Raw genomic sequence first — 18,453 nt, forward strand, 5'->3', positions numbered from 1 at the left:
GAAATATAACAAAATATGATGAAAATAATACCTTACAAACAAAATTATGAAAACTACGGCAAAGAGTTATGGAAACCAGGCCGCCCAGAACGCATTATGTTGAAGACCTAAGCCCTAACCACCTTTATGTGTTAAATATTTAATTAAAAAATACCTATATCGTAGTTTTTCTCACTAAAAATAAGCAAATCTTAACCGGTTGCAGAGAGGAAAACCGGTATTTTGTTAGATCTTAAAGAGCGAAATTCTTTATTTTGTTCCGTATAATTAACAAGTACCCAAGAATTAGCCACAGAACGTTAAATTATTCCAACAGGGAGCATAGCTCACGAGACAGAAAAAAAGACCTCGTTGGGTTCCTCTGTCACACATCAGTTAATAGAGTACTTGGCGAAAAGAAGGGAAAAATATGATTCTTGATTTGAAGAAGGAGAAAACGCCCCACTCCGAGAAAGCTAAATCCATTTTTGTAAGTCCCACCATCAGGGCGTTTTCTTTTATCCATAACAAACCTCATTTCAGTTTCATAAACTACACACAAATTATGGATATATATATATATGTATGAAAGATATGAAAAATATGAAAGATACGCGTATAGAAGAAGTGATATTTTCTGGAGGAGGGTTATATATATATATATATATCCATATATATATATATATATATATATATATATATATATATATATATATATATATATATATATATATATATATATATATATATATATATATATATATATATATAGGATTGAAATTAAAGCTTTAAGAGTATTCTTTGCTGCAAATATAATATACACCCATAGTTGCAGGGATGAAGGATGTTAGGTTACCGTAAATCCTGCTTTTTACCAATCCAGCTAAGGCCAAGTGAAAAGCAAGATGTTCTGGAATGGGATGGGAAGATGTCATAAAGAAATACTTAAAATAGGTGGGAACTTTATGTGGAGGAGTAAAAAGCTCTGGGTAGAAAATAGTGGATGAGGAGCTTTTTGCTTCTGTGCTGTTATGTTTTTTTTAGCATCAGTAAAATACCTTTAATCTCGAAAATAAAAAATCGTGTAAGCAAAACACTTTGCCCAAGATTGAAAGCTATAACCCATCCCCATTCATATTCCCTATGTCCTTATATATATATAAAACATATTTTTTTTATACATTTGGAAATAATTATCATGTAAGGAACTCCAATTGAATTAAGTCCACACAGAAAAAAAACGAATACACATTTGTATACCATATTTGTGTGTTGGATTAACTTTATTAGGCGTTTTCAGAAGTTTGTTCATGTTTTCGGTAGATGGTGAATATACCACTATTATTATTATTGTTTTATTCTGTGTACTCATTATGGCGCAGAAGAGATTCAAGAATTTTAGTGTTTATAGATGAATTTGAGGATGGCGAATATGTTAAATTATTTTCAAAGTTAGTGACGTGCTTTAACACTAAAATCTTCAGTGCTTTAATTGTAAAGAGTCGACTTACTTAATTTAGCTTCTCGTTACTATTTCAAGGCCAGTCCCTCCTCCTCCAACATTACAAAATTTAACAGTTTTCTAACAGTTTCCTATATTTTCCATAATATACATATACCGTATACTATACAATTATACATATACCGTATAGCTCGCTTAATTCTCCATATTTTTCCAAAATTCCCCCCCCCCCCGCAAATATAGAATTTTTGAACTGTTCCACAGTTTAAATTAATGTGTTTCCTATGAAAACAAAGTTAAATCAAAAATATCAGTTCATTCCGCGTCTAATTGTTTAGCATCACAATACTGATGAAATTAATCCAATCAACATTCAACGTTTCAAAGTCATGATATGGTCATATGCGCACGAAGCAGGAAGCAGGAGAATGAAGCAGAGAAGCTTCTTTCTCCCCTCCCCCAGAAAAAGCAAGATTTCTGTATTTTATTCACACGTTTTATAATTCCTATACAACTGACCTATTTTTGACCTTTCGTCAGTATGAATTCCCAGCAAAAATAATCATGATTTTTTCATGGTTGTAGCAATAGCTGCACTCTCGTAAAGAGTTTCCAGCAGTTTATAGTAACCGAAATTTAAATTAAGGAGATAAAAGAGAGGCGTCTTCATAAGCTGTACAATGAGAGACATGTCTCAATAAAAGCTGATTCAGAAATAATAACTGCTATTCAAATTTGATAGAATATTAATTTTTAATTGTGAAAACATACTCTGAGAATTCCGTAAAAGAGCCTGCAACCTCTCAAACATGACATCAAATTTAAGTAATAATTACACCATCGAACTTACTGTCGTTGAATGTTCCGTGTTCGAAGTTTACAGCCCCCCCCCCCCTGCTGAAAAAAGGAAATTCGCTTTTTGCATGGGTATCGGTGAAGTGTCTCCCTTTTTTTCACCGATGTCAGCGGGTTACTGTAAGATGAGTAATGAAATGGTTAAGAGATGGTTAATTGTCAGGATAGCGCCAGAGTAAAGTGCCATATGACACAAAAATAGCTCTTTTCGGTGTCATTTTCAAGGCTGGTAATAGCCTCTTCTAAAACACAGTTCCCCCCCCCCACATCCGTCTGAAATTTTGTCTCTTCAAAAATCTTGTCAAAACTAAGATTAGCATATTTAAATCAAGCATCCAGAGAAGCGATTCAGTTTTGTATAATATATCCTTGCCTTTATGGTACTATATGACTCATTTTTCATTGTCATTTTCCCTTGATCTGGGAAAATTGGTAACAAATTCGCCCCCCCATATTTGGTCAAAATTACACTACTGATGGCAAAGGAAGCATTTTTACTTTCATCAAAAACATTGTTTTTCTCTGGTTAAAATAAAGTGCGAAGTCGAAACTTCAAATGAACAAAAATTCGCAGCCCATCCGACATACATCGATAAGACCAGTGCAAATAAACCAACTGCGGATATGTCTCTGTGTTTGTAGGATTACACAAAACTGGGGCTTTACTGAGAACACAGAATAATCTAGAATTTTTGTACAATAGAAACATAACGCGCTTTGATATTTTTTTTTTACGATATGAAAATAAAGCATTTTGTCTTTCATGCGTTTCATTCAATGAAGCTCTAATTTTGCATAGCGGTCCGTTCACAGTACTTCTTAGAACTTTTGACACAAGTATAACTTAAGACTCAACGTTATGTTATGTAATCTTACGGAGGAAGTTTTGTCCGTAACGTAGGTAGTACCAAGTAGACTCAAGCTCTACTTAGAATTTTGTCATGTTATAGTTTATTACGTTTATGGCAGGTATACTCAATATAACTTGCACTTTACTGAAATAAACAATAACAACAAATGGATGTGGATTGACAATTTAATGTACATATACTGTCGTTTACTCCTTAAATTCTTCATAACTTTGATTTATTAAAATTAAAAAAGTGAAAACATTTAAAGTACCCAGTAGACTCAAACTCAACTCAGAATTTTATCCCGTTATTGTTTATTACATGTTATGGAAAACTCAATATAGAAGCAACAAACTGGAATTTTCGGAAGAACAGTTATCAAATTTTGACATTAAATTAAAAAGAAAAATTGCAGAAAATTTTTGCTGATCAGAGTTCGTTTCCATTTCATTCCAAATTCTTAATTCTTGAATAGTTTGCTTAAGATGATTTTATACGATGATTATGATAATATTACGGAGTTTTAAATTAGCCTAATATGAAAACGTTTGTTTAATTCCGATAGGCTACACTTACCGTAACGTAACCACACTTAGCATAGAAATTATATACGTAGTGTGAAAGTTGCGTACTCCAATGAACGTAGGGAAATTTCAGCAGTCGGTGTATTTGCAATGGTGTTAATGACACATAGGCTGTTAAGTCATCTAGGTTCGTTTTAAGTTTCAACTCTCTATACTTCCATCAGATTTTTTTTTTATTAAATTAGATTATACTGGAGGTCATTAATGCCAAAGAGACCATGTCAATGTCTTGCATTTTTTGAGTAAAAAGGTCATTACTTTCAAAGAAGAGTTCAAGGGATTATCAACATTTGCTATGTGTTCAATCTCTGGTTGAAGTTCAAAGTTTGGTCCACTATTTGTCAGCAAATGTTAAATGAAGCTCACCATTTTGTCAGCAGTTTTCTCTCTTGCACCTAAGAACTTGGGTCCTTATTATCCATGACACCCAAAGTGAGCAAAAACACTTCCTGTCTGTTTTAATCAATGGCTCGGTATCAAACTGAACCAAGTCTATTTTTGTCACACAAGATTCAATTCATAACATGCTAAATTTTCAGATGATCACATTTTTGGAATTTTGTACAGAATAACAGTGATTCAAGTGAGGCTATTTCATTTTGTCAGCTTTTAGTTTGATACCTATTTTTTCCCTTAGTACTGAGCGCGGAAGTACCAAACCTTCAGTATCAAGGAATCAGGAATAAGAAAATAAGGAATCAGGAATAAGGCAAGTATCAAGGAATCACATGATTCCAGAATCATTGAATTCCAAAATACCTAAATTAACGACCCTTTCCAGGTTACTTTATTACTTAGAATTCAATGTCTAAGGGTGCAATTTATTAAAAATTATGTCCAAAAACAAGGACAATTATTTGCCCCCCCCCCTCGCACAATTGGCTCACCTGCCTGTGAGGAATTTTTGAATTTTGAACGACGTAACTGGAAACTTCAAAACAAGCGTATTTTTTGACTATTATTATGAGTTTGTTATTTAACTTTTTCTTCTGTTGACAGAATGTTAGTTTTATCTCTTTTTTTTCAGATAAAGCGAAAATTGTTTCAACTGAGCGAGTTACAGAATGATGAAACCAGGAAAAACCAAGAATTTTGTACCTCTTGAATTTTGTATGACTTGAATTTTGTATCTCTTGAATTTCGTATATTTTAGATCTTTGTATCTGTTATTCATCGTCATGGAAAGGCAGAGTGATCTTCCAAAATTCTTATATTTGCATCTCTTCATATAACATCCATTTCAAATAACAGCGAAAGGCACCTGGCTCTGTTATATGAAGCTTAATGTTTAGTAACGGCGAGAGGTCGCATGAGAAGGGGCAGAATGGGTACCCCTTTTTCATAGAATACTAAAGGCATAAAAATAGTGAAAATGCTGTAACAATAACGAATAATACAGTGTCTTTGATTCCCCCTCCCTCAGAAAAAAACTGGTTTTCAAACCATACCCCTCCCCTCCTCCTCGCAAAAATATCTATAGGCCACTGTGAAAATTCCTTGGTTTTCAAGAAATAACAAGAAAGCCGATATAAAGCACGAACACCCTTATGTGTATTTGTTTAATGGGGGGGGGTACTAAGGCTTTATTCAAAGCTTTCTCCGGAGCAATATTGGCTACCACAAGTTACCTAATCAGTGTTGGTCTTACCAGAAATGACATGGGAAATCTGTCCCTTGTCTTGTTACGGGAGTGGGTATGGTATTGACCATTTAAAAAAACAGTCAGTCTAATCTTATTTGGTGCTTCCACCAAAGTCTATTTTCACTAGTGTTTTCCAACGAAAAATTGCTACTAGTTAAGGAAGATAAAATAGACCTCGCGTGATATTTCACCATAGAATTAAGAATTAAAACAGTATGCTATAACAAAATTTCTTTCCCCTTTATAATATCCCTTACCGCCTTATCAACAATATTAGTCAAAATGGCTTATAATATTTTATCAAAATACTAATCAATTGATAGTTTAATTCCAAGTAGGAGAAGGTAGTATAGAACCAGGCTGATTTTATGATTCTGTGAAAAAAAAGTACAATCTAGGGAGGTAGTTCAATTTTGACACAACACTTATGTTTGGGGAAGGCGGTAGTGGTGAAGCTCAACCCCCCCCCATCCACCTCAAAATAAAAATAAATCTCCAAAACAAGGCAACTTTTGACGCATATTTTCTAGTTTGGGGGGGAATTTTACCACTGCCTTTAATAGACATAATCCGCACAGATATTTTTGCTCAGTTCGGAAATGAGACCTAGATCCGGAATTAATATACGGATTTAGTAAAAACTGCATAAAAATGGAGTCACATGTTTGTCCATTCAAAAACATTAGTCACTCTTTTATCACGCTTTTGTTGAGTCGCCAATGACCGCACAAAAAGGTTACAGCAGCAACTAGCTTCAAGCCTTATTGAATTTTGAGAAAAGGCGTTTAGTTCAAGAAACTTGCCTGCAGTTATTGCTCAGCAGAATTTCAAGTTGTTTTTTGCTACTAAAAGTGAAAATAAGACGTAACATGGAGGTGAACGACTTGATTTTTTCCTGCTTCGTACCTGTTTGATTGAGATCGATAACCTATTAATGCATCTCGTTAGTCATTTTTTTTAGGTGGAACTTGACAGCAACTAAAGCTTGCAAAAATTGTAAATGAAAATTTTACTAATATAACAATAAAATCTATGGGAAAGGTTTTCAACTTAGTTGTTTGCCTTAAGTAAAGGTCGAAATAAGAGGTGAAATAGTTTGGATACAGTGAAATGAATTTGGAGAAGTGAAATAGTCAAATAGTCTATTATTCAAAAACAAGACAAATAAAATTTCTAAGCCTTAAACAAAAGCTGATATAGCAAACTCATCGCGCTTAAAATGTACAGATACAGTGTAAAAAAGTTTCTATCCCAAAATATGTCGATTGCATTTTCTAAACTGAAAAATACAGGCTGTGGCAAAAAAAGAGAACCATTGAAAAAATAGCAAAATTTCCGCGTCCGGAATTACACCTCAATTCTATAAATTTTATACAACTAAATGTTTTCGGCTACAATCCAGAAGGGCATGAAGGGCCTCAATTCTTGCTCCTTCTTGGAAGCTATGTTTATTTAGAAGACTAGAAAGTGCTCGTGACCAAAATCCGACGACTATCTTAAGCCTAATTTAAGTGAGGATTTAAAGCATAAAAAAAGATAAAGAGAAAATTAAATATAAGCAGCATACTTAAATAAAGGAGCGATGGAGTATGATGGATTCTGTTCATGATCAATCCACGCGATTCTGCAAGAACTTCTTTGAGTATTGGAGGCAGGACATGTCTTTTAAAGTCTCTAACAACTACAACAAACTTTTTATCCCCTTAAGATCAGACTTCCCATTTGTGTCGGTGACGAATGTGTGTATTTACCCATTGGTGCCCGTTCACAAAATTTAAATGGTTGAAGAACAGGTATGTGCATAAGAGGAGGAGAAATATTTATGCTTCAGTAATTTCTATTTTTCTAATTGTGATTTTTACATTTTCCTTCTAGTTCGATTCTTTCTGCATTTTTTCAATATCTCCTAGAATCCTGAAGGTCTTCCAGTGTGGAAGCCCCTCATTAAATGCCCCGAAAATTTTATTTTAAAAATTAAAAATTTTTTATTTTCTCGGGTCGGACATCCATTTTTTTTTTTTGGGGGGGGGGGGGCGGTTCAAACCCCCTACCCCTCATGGATACAGCCTTGGCTATGCCCCCGATTAATTTCTTGCGAGGATAATCGTAATCTAATACAAAAATTGCCTAGCATTTTCTTTTTCACTTAATCTAAGAGTGAGCGGGTTGGTGCCTTATGCGCTCCAAATTTACAGTTTTCGCTCCCAACTCGCAGGAGCTTTATGTACATTTTGGGACTCGGTAAGAAAATTGTAGGCTTATTTCTGTTTTTTTTTTTAGGGGAAATTTATACAATGTTTGTTGAATTTTTAGAAGATCGAATTTTCTTTTTAGAAGAGCTTTTTTTCAAAATTAGTCAAATAGCTTCTTTCTTCTCGCTAAAAAATGGATTTTAAAATTCTAAGAAAAGCGTATGCAAAAATAATATGAAAATTGACTTTATTTTAGATCCTAGATTCAAGGAAACCGAAAGAGGACAAGGCCACTTCATATTCTTTTTAAAGACCAGGAATATAAAATGTGCTCAACAACTTGTCTCGTTCGTGAAAATTTGGCCCTTTCCTAAAGATTAAATGAAAAAAACAAGTTTTTTTCATCAAAAGTAAGGAGCAACATTAAAACTTAAAACGAACAGAAATTATTTCGTATAAGAAAGGGGCTGTCCCCTCTTCAACACCCCGCTCTTTACGCTAAACTTTGAATCTTTCTCACAGCTCTACTTTTTAAAACAACAAAAAGTGTAGCATAAAAAGTTTTTTTATTTAATTTCTGAACGTTTATGAATTGATGCAAGTTTTGATTTTGGCTCACCAAACGTGAATAACTAAAATGAAATTTGCATATTAATTTTTTCTTTTTGGCTAAATTTCTTTCTCAAAGTTTTGATCGGACGATTTTGAGAAACAATGGCGGGGGAGGGGGCTAGTTGCCCCATTTTTTTGATTACTTAAAAAGACAACTATAAATTAAAAAGACAACTTTAAATTTTATTTACGAACGTTTTTATTAGTAACAAATACACGTAACTTACGAATTAACTCACGTAAGTAAACTCTATATTCGGATATTTTTCTTTGTGTATATGAGGGGGTTTGTTCCCTCGTCAATACCTTGCTCGAATTTTGTTCCGATTCTTTGAGAATGACCCCTGAATCACATAGGCCGTTTAATTAGAATAAATAGCTCTTTTGAAATTACTAAAATACCTTAGCGTAAAGAGTAAGATATTGAGGAGGAGGCGAACCCCTCTAATATACGTAATAATTTCGGTTCGTTTTCAGTTTTAATGCTGCTCCTTACTTCCAGTTAAAAAACTTGTTTTTTATTTGTTTTCTCATTGTTTTTATCAAGCGCCCCCCTTTATGGAAATTCTCTTCCCACATGATCAATTCCTCCATACGAAAATCCTCCCACGTTACCTCTCCGCCGAGCCCCCCACCCTCCAACCAGAAAAAATCCCCCCTGAGAACGTCTGTGTACTTCGCTATATATGTAAACAATTGGCAAAGTTCATAACTTGCAGCCCTTCCTCCAGGGACTGTGGAAAATTAAGTCGTCCTGAAAGACATAGTTATTAAATTATTCCACTATGCTAAACAAAATGGCTATCTCAAAATTTTTATCCGGGGACTTTGGGGAAAAATGAGCGTGGGAGGGGGCCTAGTTGCCCTCCAATTTTTCTAGTCACTTGAAAAGAGCGCTAGAACTTTTAATTTCCGCTAGAATGAGCCCTCTCACGACATTCTAGGGCCACTGGTTTGATACCATCACCTTTGAAAAAAAAAACAACAACAAATTAACACACATCCGTGATTTGTCTTCAGGCAAAAAATAAAAAATTCCACATTTTTGCAGATAGGAGCTTGAAACCTGTACAGTAGGGTTCTCTGATACGCTAAATCTGACGATCTGACTTCATTATGATTTTATTACTTTCAGGGGGGGTATCTCCCTATTTTCGAAACTAAGGCAAATTTTCTCAGGCACTCAACGTTTGATGGGTAAGACTAAATTTGATGAAACCTATATATTTAAAATCAGCATAAAAATTCAATTCTTTTGATATATCTATTTGTTTAAAATGCTGTTTTTTAGAGTTTCGATTACTATTGAGCCGGGTCGCTCCTTACTACAGTTCGTTACCAAGAACTGTTTGATAACCTTTTTGAAGCAATATCCCCCTGGTATTTCAAAATTTTCCTCTATCCGTAGAAATATTTCTATGGGCAACCTTGCCTATATTGAACTATTATTCTCTTGTTCTCAATTTTTCTTCTTTTTTTTCACTATCAAAATATCGAACCTATCTTGACTAGGAGAATAACGAGCATAAGCCAAAAAAAAAAAAACTTTTGAGAATAACGAAGAAACATTTAATTGATCAGAAAGACTGATCGGCTTCTTCTAATTTTCTATGACTGTTTGAATTGTTTTCAACCAGTTTGTGGTAAAGCTCCTTACTGTAAGTAAGGAGTGACCCGGCTCAATAGTAACCGAAACTCTAAAAAAAACGAAATGTTGATACCAGTAGATACATCAAAAGGATCTGATTTTTATGCTGATTTTAAATTACCCATCAAAAGTTACGAGCCTGAGAAAATTTGCCTGATTTTCGAAAATAGGGGGAAACGCCCCCCTAAAAGTAATAGGATCTTAATGAAAATCACACCATCGGATTTAGCGTATCAGAGAGCCCTACTGTAGAAGTTTCAAACCGGAATTAAACACACGTTTTCAGGGAGAATATTTCTGGTGGGGGGTCGAGGGGAACGAGTTGCATGGGAAGATCTTTCCAAGGAGGAATTTTTCACGGGGGAAGAAAATTTTCATAATGGGGGTGCTGGATTTCCATGCATTATTTAAAAACAACTGAAAATTAAATAAAAATACAAGTTTTATAGACTGAAAGTAAGGAGCAACATTTGAACCTTAAAACGAACAAAAATTACTACGTATTTAAGGGGGTTCACCCCCTATTCATTACCGGGCTGTTCACGCTAAAGTATTTTTTTGTAATTTCAAAAGAGCTATTTATTCTAATTAAACGGCCTTTGTGATTCAGAGGCTATCAAACAGTTCGTGGTAACGAACTGTGGTAAGGAGCGACCCGGCTCAATAGAAACCAAAACTGTAAAAATGGAATTTTGATGCCAATAGCCACATCAAAAGAATTGCATTTTAATGCTGATTTTAAATATATAAGTTTCATCAAGTTTAGTCTTACGCATCAAAAGTTACGAACCTGAGAAAATTTGTGTTATTTTAGAAAATAGGGGGAAACACCCCCTAAAAGTCATAGAATCTTAACGAAAATTACACCATCAGATTTTTTGCCAGAAGGCAGATCACGGATGCGTGTTTATTTGTTTGTTTTTTTTCCAGGGGTGATCGTATCGACCCAGTTGTCCTAGAATGTTGCGAGAGGGCTCATTCTAACGGAAATGAAAAGTTCTAGTGACCAAAAAAATTGGAGGGCACCTAGGCCCCCTCCCTCGCTAATTATTTTCCCAAAGTCAATGGATCAAAATTCTGAGATAGCCATTTTATTCAGCGTAGTCAAAAAACCTTATAACTATGTCTTTGGGGACGACTTACTCCCCCACAGTCCCCGTGGGAGGGGCTACAAGTTACAAACTTTGATCAGTGCTTACATATAGTAATGGTTATTGGGAAGTGTACAGGCGTTTTCAGGAGGATTTTTTGGTTGGGGGAGGGGTTGAGAAGAGGGGAATTACTGGGGGAGCTCTCCATCGAGGATTTTGTCATGGGGGAAGAAAATTTCCATGAAGGGAGCGCAGGATTTACTAGCATTTGAAAAAATAAATATGAAAAAGTTTTTTTCAGCTGGAAATAAGGAGCAGCATTAAAACTTAAAACGAACAGAAATTATTACCCATATGAGGGGCTCACCGCCTCCTAATGCCTCGCTCTTTACGCTAAAGTATTTTTAGTAATGTCAACTATTTATTCTACGGCTTTTGTTATCCAGGGGTCATTCTTATGAATTGGGACAAAATTTAAGATTTAGTGTAAAGAGAGAGGTACTGACGAGGGGGCGAACCCTCTCATATGTATAATAAAAACATGAGAATAAAAATTCTTTACGTAAGGTAATTTATAAGTTACGTATATCTTTTACTAATAAAAAGATTCGTAAAAAATTAAAAGTTCTAGTTGCCTTTTTAATTAACCAAAAAATTGGAGGGCAACTAGGCTTCCTCCCCCGCTTTTTTTCTCAAAATCATTCAATCAAAATTATGAGAAAATATGCAAATTTCATTTTAGTTATTCCTCTGCGGAGAGCCAAAATCAAAACATGCATTGATGCAAAAACGTTCAGAAATTAAATAAAAAAAACAAGTTTTTTCAACTGAAAGTAAGGAGCGACATTAAAACTTAAAACGAACAGAAATTACTTCGTATATGAAAGGGGCTGCTTCCTCATCAACGCCCCGCTATTTACGCTAAAGTCTGACTCTTTCTCTCAACTCTTCTTTTTAAAAGAGTAAAAACCTTTAGCGTAAATAGCGGGGCGTTGATGAGGAAGCAGCCCCTTTCATATACGAAGTAATTTCTGTTCGTTTTAAGTTTTAATGTCGCTCCTTACTTTCAGTTGAGAAAACTTGTTTTTTTTTATTTAATTTCTGAACGTTTTTGAATCAATGCGTTTTGATTTTGGTTGAATTTCAGTTTTATTTAATTCTTAAAGAGTTGGAACAAAATTTGAATTTTAGCTTAAAGAGAGGTATCGACGAGGGGGAAAATCCCCTAATATACGAAATAATTTTTGTTCGTTTTAAGTTTTAGTGTTGCTCCTTACTACTTTCAGTTGAAAAAAACTTTTTTTTATTTAATACTCCAAGAGAAGATAAAATTTTGCTCATATTTTCAGTAGGGAAGCAGAAAGTGTATATGTCAAAAGATTGTATATCCATTATTGCAAAATTTCAGAAGAGCAAACAAAAACTTTTTTATTTCTCCTCTGATAACCATAAAACAAAAATGGATTGATATATAAAATCAGAGCATATCAATCTTTCTTTGATTTTGCAGTCATACGAGGGGAAAAAGTTGTGAGGATTTTTGTTTACTCTTTTGAAAATTTACAATTATGGAGATACAACCTTTTCAGGGGTGAATCTCCGGCATTTTATTGGGGCGGGGGGCAAGAGGGGTCCATATCCGGATAGTTAAGGGGCATGGGATATGTAACAATTTTTTCTCTACATTACCCCTCTCCCCAGAGACACCCCTGGACCTTTTGATACCTGACTGATTATATACTTTCGAAGAAACTACAAATATCGCAAAATTCATCCAGCAGGAAAAACAATATGTTACCTCAGTCATCTTTGGAATATACCTCCTGTGAAGTTTTTAGCAGAATAAAATTACTAGAAATACAATCATATGGAAAAAACCTCTACTGTGGTAGCATTTCCAGATGCTCCTGTAAGTCCTTTAGCTTGACGACCTGATCTTGCACACAGCGCGTATTGAAAGACTTAGGGACTTACCTAGTTCAGGCATTGAACTAGTTGGCTCATCTTCTTCTCTCTCTCTTTTATTTTTCTTCATCGTTCTACTTTTATCCTTACTAGAAGATACAACTTGTATCGGAGAATAGGGAACTTTAAACCCTTCCTTTCCCATAGAAGCTGTTATACTTGATACAGTTATAATAACACCCCCTCTACCAACAGGGGGACACTTGGTATCTTCACGTTTTATTTCATTTGATTGAATTCTCGCCCCAAGACCTTCGTATGCGAAATCGTCTTTGGGTTCTTTTTTTACTTTTTCATTAGCAACGATAACACCAACACGGGAGGATGGTTCCGTTTGAGAATCATCACTTATAGATTTTTCACCCTCATTGTTTTCATCAATCACTAATGTGTTTGGACTATCACTTTCCATTTCACGAGATTGACAGTCTATATTGGTAGGCACCATTCCCCAAATTTATTTACCGCCAATCATAATCACACCAATCAAAAAATCACAGGGCTTTCTGAGCGCTTTGCAAGTTCGGGAAGAAATGTCAGTCAGTTCCTTTTTGTCCCCAGATGAGTGGTCGACCTAGTATCTTGTTCTCTTACACGCTTACTAGCACAAATTCTCTGAACCACATAGAGAAGAGAATGATTTTGGCCTTGAAAAAGTACATCGCCCGGACGCTAAAACCGGTGCCAAATTAAAATTTAAAAAATCACTTTTTATGCTCGGCTACGGTTATCTGGTTCAAATAAACTAAAAGTGAAATGCAATTTCTTTCGTATATGGGATGCATATGCCATTGACTTTTGTTAAGTTCAATGAGGTTCTTGTTAACAAGTCAAAAACCTCATTTAAAATTTTTGCAAATGACCGTGCTAGTATATACTATGTTTCAGTGAAAATGCCAAGTTTTTAGTTATTTATTAGTTATTGAGGTAGCTTGGGTGTAACCACATTTTTTTCCAGGGGGGCTAAAAGTCCAAACCCTAACTCTGAGACTCTAACCTCCTGGAAATCACGTAAAAGTCACTCCTCAAAATGGGAAATAAAAAATCAGTAGTTAAGTTTGACGATGATTATCTTGTTTATATAAACTGAATTTGGGACGTAATTTATTCCGTAAATGAGATAAACATGACAATGATTACAGTTCATTGAGGTTCTTGTTACTAAGTCAAAAACCTTACTCAAAATTTTTGCAAATGGTTTTTTTTCGGTAGTTTAGGTGTAACCAGATTTTGCTAAAAGGGTAGCCTAAAGCCCAACAGCTAAGTCTGTGGCTCCAACCACCGCAAAATCACATAAAAGTCACTCCTCAAAACGGAGTATAATAAATCAGTCGTTATGCTTCAAAGTCGTTATGCGAGGTGTTGAGGAGGGGGCAATCTCCTTCATGTGCACGTATAATTTGTGTTCATTTTAAGTTTTAATGTTATTCCGCACTTTCAGTTGAAACAACTTGTTTTTTTTATTATTTAATTCTTAATCAGCTTTGATGGTAAAATTTTGGTCTTGGTTTGAACTTAGTGAATTATTTATACCAAACAATGATATTCATGACGAGTTGGATATTGATGATGATGGCTGATGTTTAAAATATTGTGAATGGAACTACATTCGAAACTGAGGGAGTCATTTCAATTTTCGACATGGAAGAACTTGGGCAACACCCATCAATTTCCGAAGTGGGTTCGAGACTAGAGACAAATATCATTTTATACCATTAAAAAAATCGTTTTATTCATAGGCTCCCTTCAAATATCTGTTAGCTCTACAAGGAAATATGACCCTGTTGTATGGCCCTAGAGGGTCGTTGATTGCAATCTCACGAAGTCTTAAACTCTTTAAGTCGGTTTTACTTAGCGCTAATACTAGTGTTATGCACATGGGAACACTAGAGTGCCCTCTGCTACTATGAAAATAGTAGTTCTGTCAAAACTACTTATTGTGAGACCACTGACTTAGCTACGAGAATTTTTGATATTACAATTACAATTAGTAGTAATTGTTATATTTGCCTGAAAAATGAGGGATAAACAATAAAAGTGTCCCGCTCTAGCGAATTATTGTACCCTATACTCTGTTTTCTTTTTATTTGGAGTACTAAACCTCAGAATGTGGGTAGAAAAAATCCATTAATGACTGGTCAGCGCCACGATGGGGTATGATTTATCTTCTTTTAAACCTTTACTGCTCTTTTCTGGTGATGTTTGGGTTTACTTGATCTGTTATTGGTATGCGCGTACTGGTAAGCGTGTAGCAGAATGTAGCGTGAACCCAAAAAGGGTTCACGTAGGAGGAGTTACAAGAGGAGTAGGAGGAGTCTCTTTACTATAAACTATTCATTTATTTGACAAAGTCTATATATATATATGGTTTGAATACAAACACAAGAGAAGAACTTTACAGAAGTACTACACTAGAAGAACTACTTTAAACATTTTAGAAATCCGTATATAAGTGATTTCAAAGATTCTTAGAATCTACTATATTAAAATTGTCCGTATTCCACTTTCTGTAATTATAAACCCGGTTTTTCTGAGTTTCATTGCCAGAAGACAAAGCATCATAAATTTTATAAGTCTGCGTCCCACTTGGGGTTCTAGAATCGAATATTAATTGCAAGATGGAATTGGCCCACATTGCATTTAATTTAGGTGTCATGTTTCCTGTTCCAAAACTTGCATTCAAAAGTTTACACCCTCCTCAACCATCACTAGTTCAAGTGATTGCCCCGCTCCAGCACTTGGTGTACATCCCGGAGAGCCACTTGTTCTGCTACTTGTAGTACACATCCTTCATTTTACGCCATTTCCTGCCACACATGACATACTCTGTACCTATGAGCAACACATAGGATTTTTCCAAGTCCGGAGTCCCTCGCAATGGTTACACAATTTTGATAATCACTAACATAAAAAGAAATCTACGCGTCAAAAATATATAATTCATTGAAAATTGCATGTTGTTGGTATTATTAGCCATAAAGTATATAATTTATTCTAAATATTTTCTAGCTGTTGATGATTGTAATGGAACAAGACAAGTCCGCAAGAGGCGGGGATCTTGTCTAGGGTCATTAAACTCAATATGGTGATGTATTCCTAGCTGTTCCTAGCCAACAATAATAGAAGAAGTCAGTTTAAATATTGTCCTGCAGAAGTCACTTTGCGGAACTTCCGTTCAAGCCTTGCTCTGAAAGATGTTGTCCTTAGACTCAATTTCATAGATAAAGCCTTCTATACAAGTAATGTTACACGGAGATTGGGAGAGGGTCATTTTTGGACCCCCCCCCCCAAAGAAAAAAGTTTAAAAGTTCTGAATACATTTATTTGTCAAAATTGCATTTCCTCAATGTTTATGAATGTTTTAGGGTTGTTATTGGAATACGAATATCCGGTAAGGCGTCCGCATCTTTATAGAAAGGTAAGCAACAAAATTGAGTCAGTCTAAAAGAGTTTGCTTAGGAGCTTTTATAATAAATGTAGAATCCCGCGCTTCATTAACCTTAAGCAGCGTGCCTTACCATCTTAAAAAAAGAACAAAATTTGTTTCCGTTTGCGAAGTCCGCCATTTCCAATAGTCCGCCATGGAGATATTTTCCCTGATTTTCCCAAACTCGTAAAACTCTTGTCTCCCCTAAATAGCCTCCCAAGGAGTCTAAGCTTGCTTCCCGATCCGGACTGTTACCAAGAGTTTTCGAATGAGTTTCGTCCCCTTTAGCACCTTAATAACCAGGAATTCCTGATTTAAGTAGATCCCCTTCGTCTCTTTTTTAGTTGTTGGTATACTGTAATTTTCCTTCGAATTTTCACTCCTCTGTAACGCATCTTATCTGATATCTTTTCCCCATCTCTGCATTTAAAATATTGAATAATTTCCCCCCCCTCTCTTTTTCGTTTTTTATTATGTGGGCAAAGTTTACTTTATAATTTTTTTGACACAAAATTTTTGCCTGTTTTATGCTACGTTTCGTTTTACTAATTTATTTACTCACCACTTTTGTATATGACATGCAAGGCCGTACACAGTGAGGTTTAGGGGGATTTGAACCCCTTCGAAATGTTTGTCCGGCTCGTAAAAACGTAACAAAATGAATATGAAAAAATTTCTTATGCGTTTCTTTAAAGCTTTTTACAACCCATCCTCCCCATAAAACATCCTTTTGTAAGCCTTTCACCCTGGATAAAATCCTTGATACGGCCCTGACGACACGTTCCTTTTAATCATTTTTAACATTTTCTATTGTTTTTTTTTCTATTTTTTTTTTCTGTTACATGACATAAAAGTGAATTCAGTTCTATTAGAGTTTGTAGAAGTATTTGAAAATAAATATTGTCTTAAATATTATATTATCCACCTGAAATATGAAAAATTCCATACAAATATTTTCTTGAACACATGTATACTACTACCCAAAATTTCACATGGGTTACCCACTCTTTACCAAGTGCAGACCTTGGAGGGCCTTATGTTCCACCCCGTATCATACACCCATTACGTAGTATTTTTTTTTTTTTTTTGCACTCAACATGGCATAGTTGGTGCCACGCGATTTACACTTGTGTGAGGTGATCCATATTTTCGCCCGACAAAAATTCCCCTTTAATGGTTAGCTGTCCTCATCCCCTTGAACGAGTTGGATACATTCCAAAATAGAATTATGTTTGCACTCCAACTTTTTCCAAACTCATGCTCGATTTCCGAAAAAATCTTCCTTTTTCGTCATTTCGCGGATTAAAAAGTGCTGTTCTGGATAGCTTCAAAAGTGCTTTAAATTTCATATGCCTCATTATACGAAGGTCACATAGTTTCCTTTGGACTACATAAGCCGTTTTTAAAAATACGTCCTTCAAAATCTGTTCAAATTATTCCGTTTCCCGCTAACAATACAATGCTCCTACATTCATTCATAACGCATAAAATATTACCTAGCAGAAATGATTCAATGTGTTTAGCTACAACTATGTTCATTGTATAGTGATGTTGTATTTAGCCTCAAAACATAAAATTATTTAGTTTATTCAATTTATGAACATAGTTCACTGCTACAACTAATACTATCGCAATAACTCATTGCAATGGTAAGTAGTAGCCAACGCTGATGAACTCGCTCCCCCAATTTGTTCAAAGCCTCACTTTTTGTTCAACCTCATCAAGTTTTAATTTCCTTTAAATTGTTTTTAATACCTCATCTTCTCATTTCATGTGAAAGAGTACCTTCTCTGGAATTTTCCTCAATCTTTTGAAGTGCCCACCTTTCAAGGTGTTACTGGATCACTGTCATTATTGTTGCTCCCAATATTGTAGTTTTTGTTTTCATAATATAAACTGAAAATAACACAATTCTTATAAACAACATACGTAGAGAATGCGGCATTTGACTTTAGGGTTCCCACCGGCGGTGCTGATTTCACCAGAAAGCGCAATGACGGACTGGGGGCCAGCCATCCTGTCTTTCATACATCTTTTCTGTTTACCTTCCCCAGATTTTTCCAGGTACCCCTTAGAAGCTGGGTGACGCTGGCTGAGCTTATAGAGGCACACCATTGACCTCCGTCCCAAACCAAATATCGAGCA

The 18,453-nt window shown here is 35.2% G+C and overlaps 2 protein-coding genes across 4 annotated transcripts in view; one reads left to right on the forward strand and one right to left on the reverse strand.

Moving 5' to 3' along the window:
• LOC136034141 (ecdysone-induced protein 75B, isoforms C/D-like) overlaps positions 1-13,494 on the reverse strand; it is a 79,743-nt gene extending 66,249 nt beyond the window's left edge. Inside the window, exon 1 of the mRNA XM_065715319.1 lies at positions 12,891-13,494. Coding sequence (XP_065571391.1) covers positions 12,891-13,329 — 439 coding nt within the window. The 5' untranslated portion in view covers positions 13,330-13,494. The remainder of the gene's footprint in view (positions 1-12,890) is intronic.
• LOC136034142 (uncharacterized) overlaps positions 1-18,453 on the forward strand; it is a 142,752-nt gene that overhangs the window by 76,266 nt on the left and 48,033 nt on the right. For 2 of the 3 annotated variants that reach the window (XR_010619122.1, XM_065715324.1), the window contains exons 4-5: positions 4,759-4,841; positions 15,891-16,299. The gene's annotated coding sequence lies outside the window, so the exon portion shown is untranslated. Of the gene's footprint in view, positions 1-4,758; positions 4,892-15,890; positions 16,300-18,453 lie in introns of those variants that run through there. The other variant, XR_010619121.1, reaches the window with a different exon arrangement.

This window comes from Artemia franciscana, chromosome 12, assembly GCF_032884065.1.
Source record: "Artemia franciscana chromosome 12, ASM3288406v1, whole genome shotgun sequence".
NCBI classification, from domain to species: Eukaryota; Metazoa; Arthropoda; class Branchiopoda; order Anostraca; family Artemiidae; genus Artemia; species Artemia franciscana.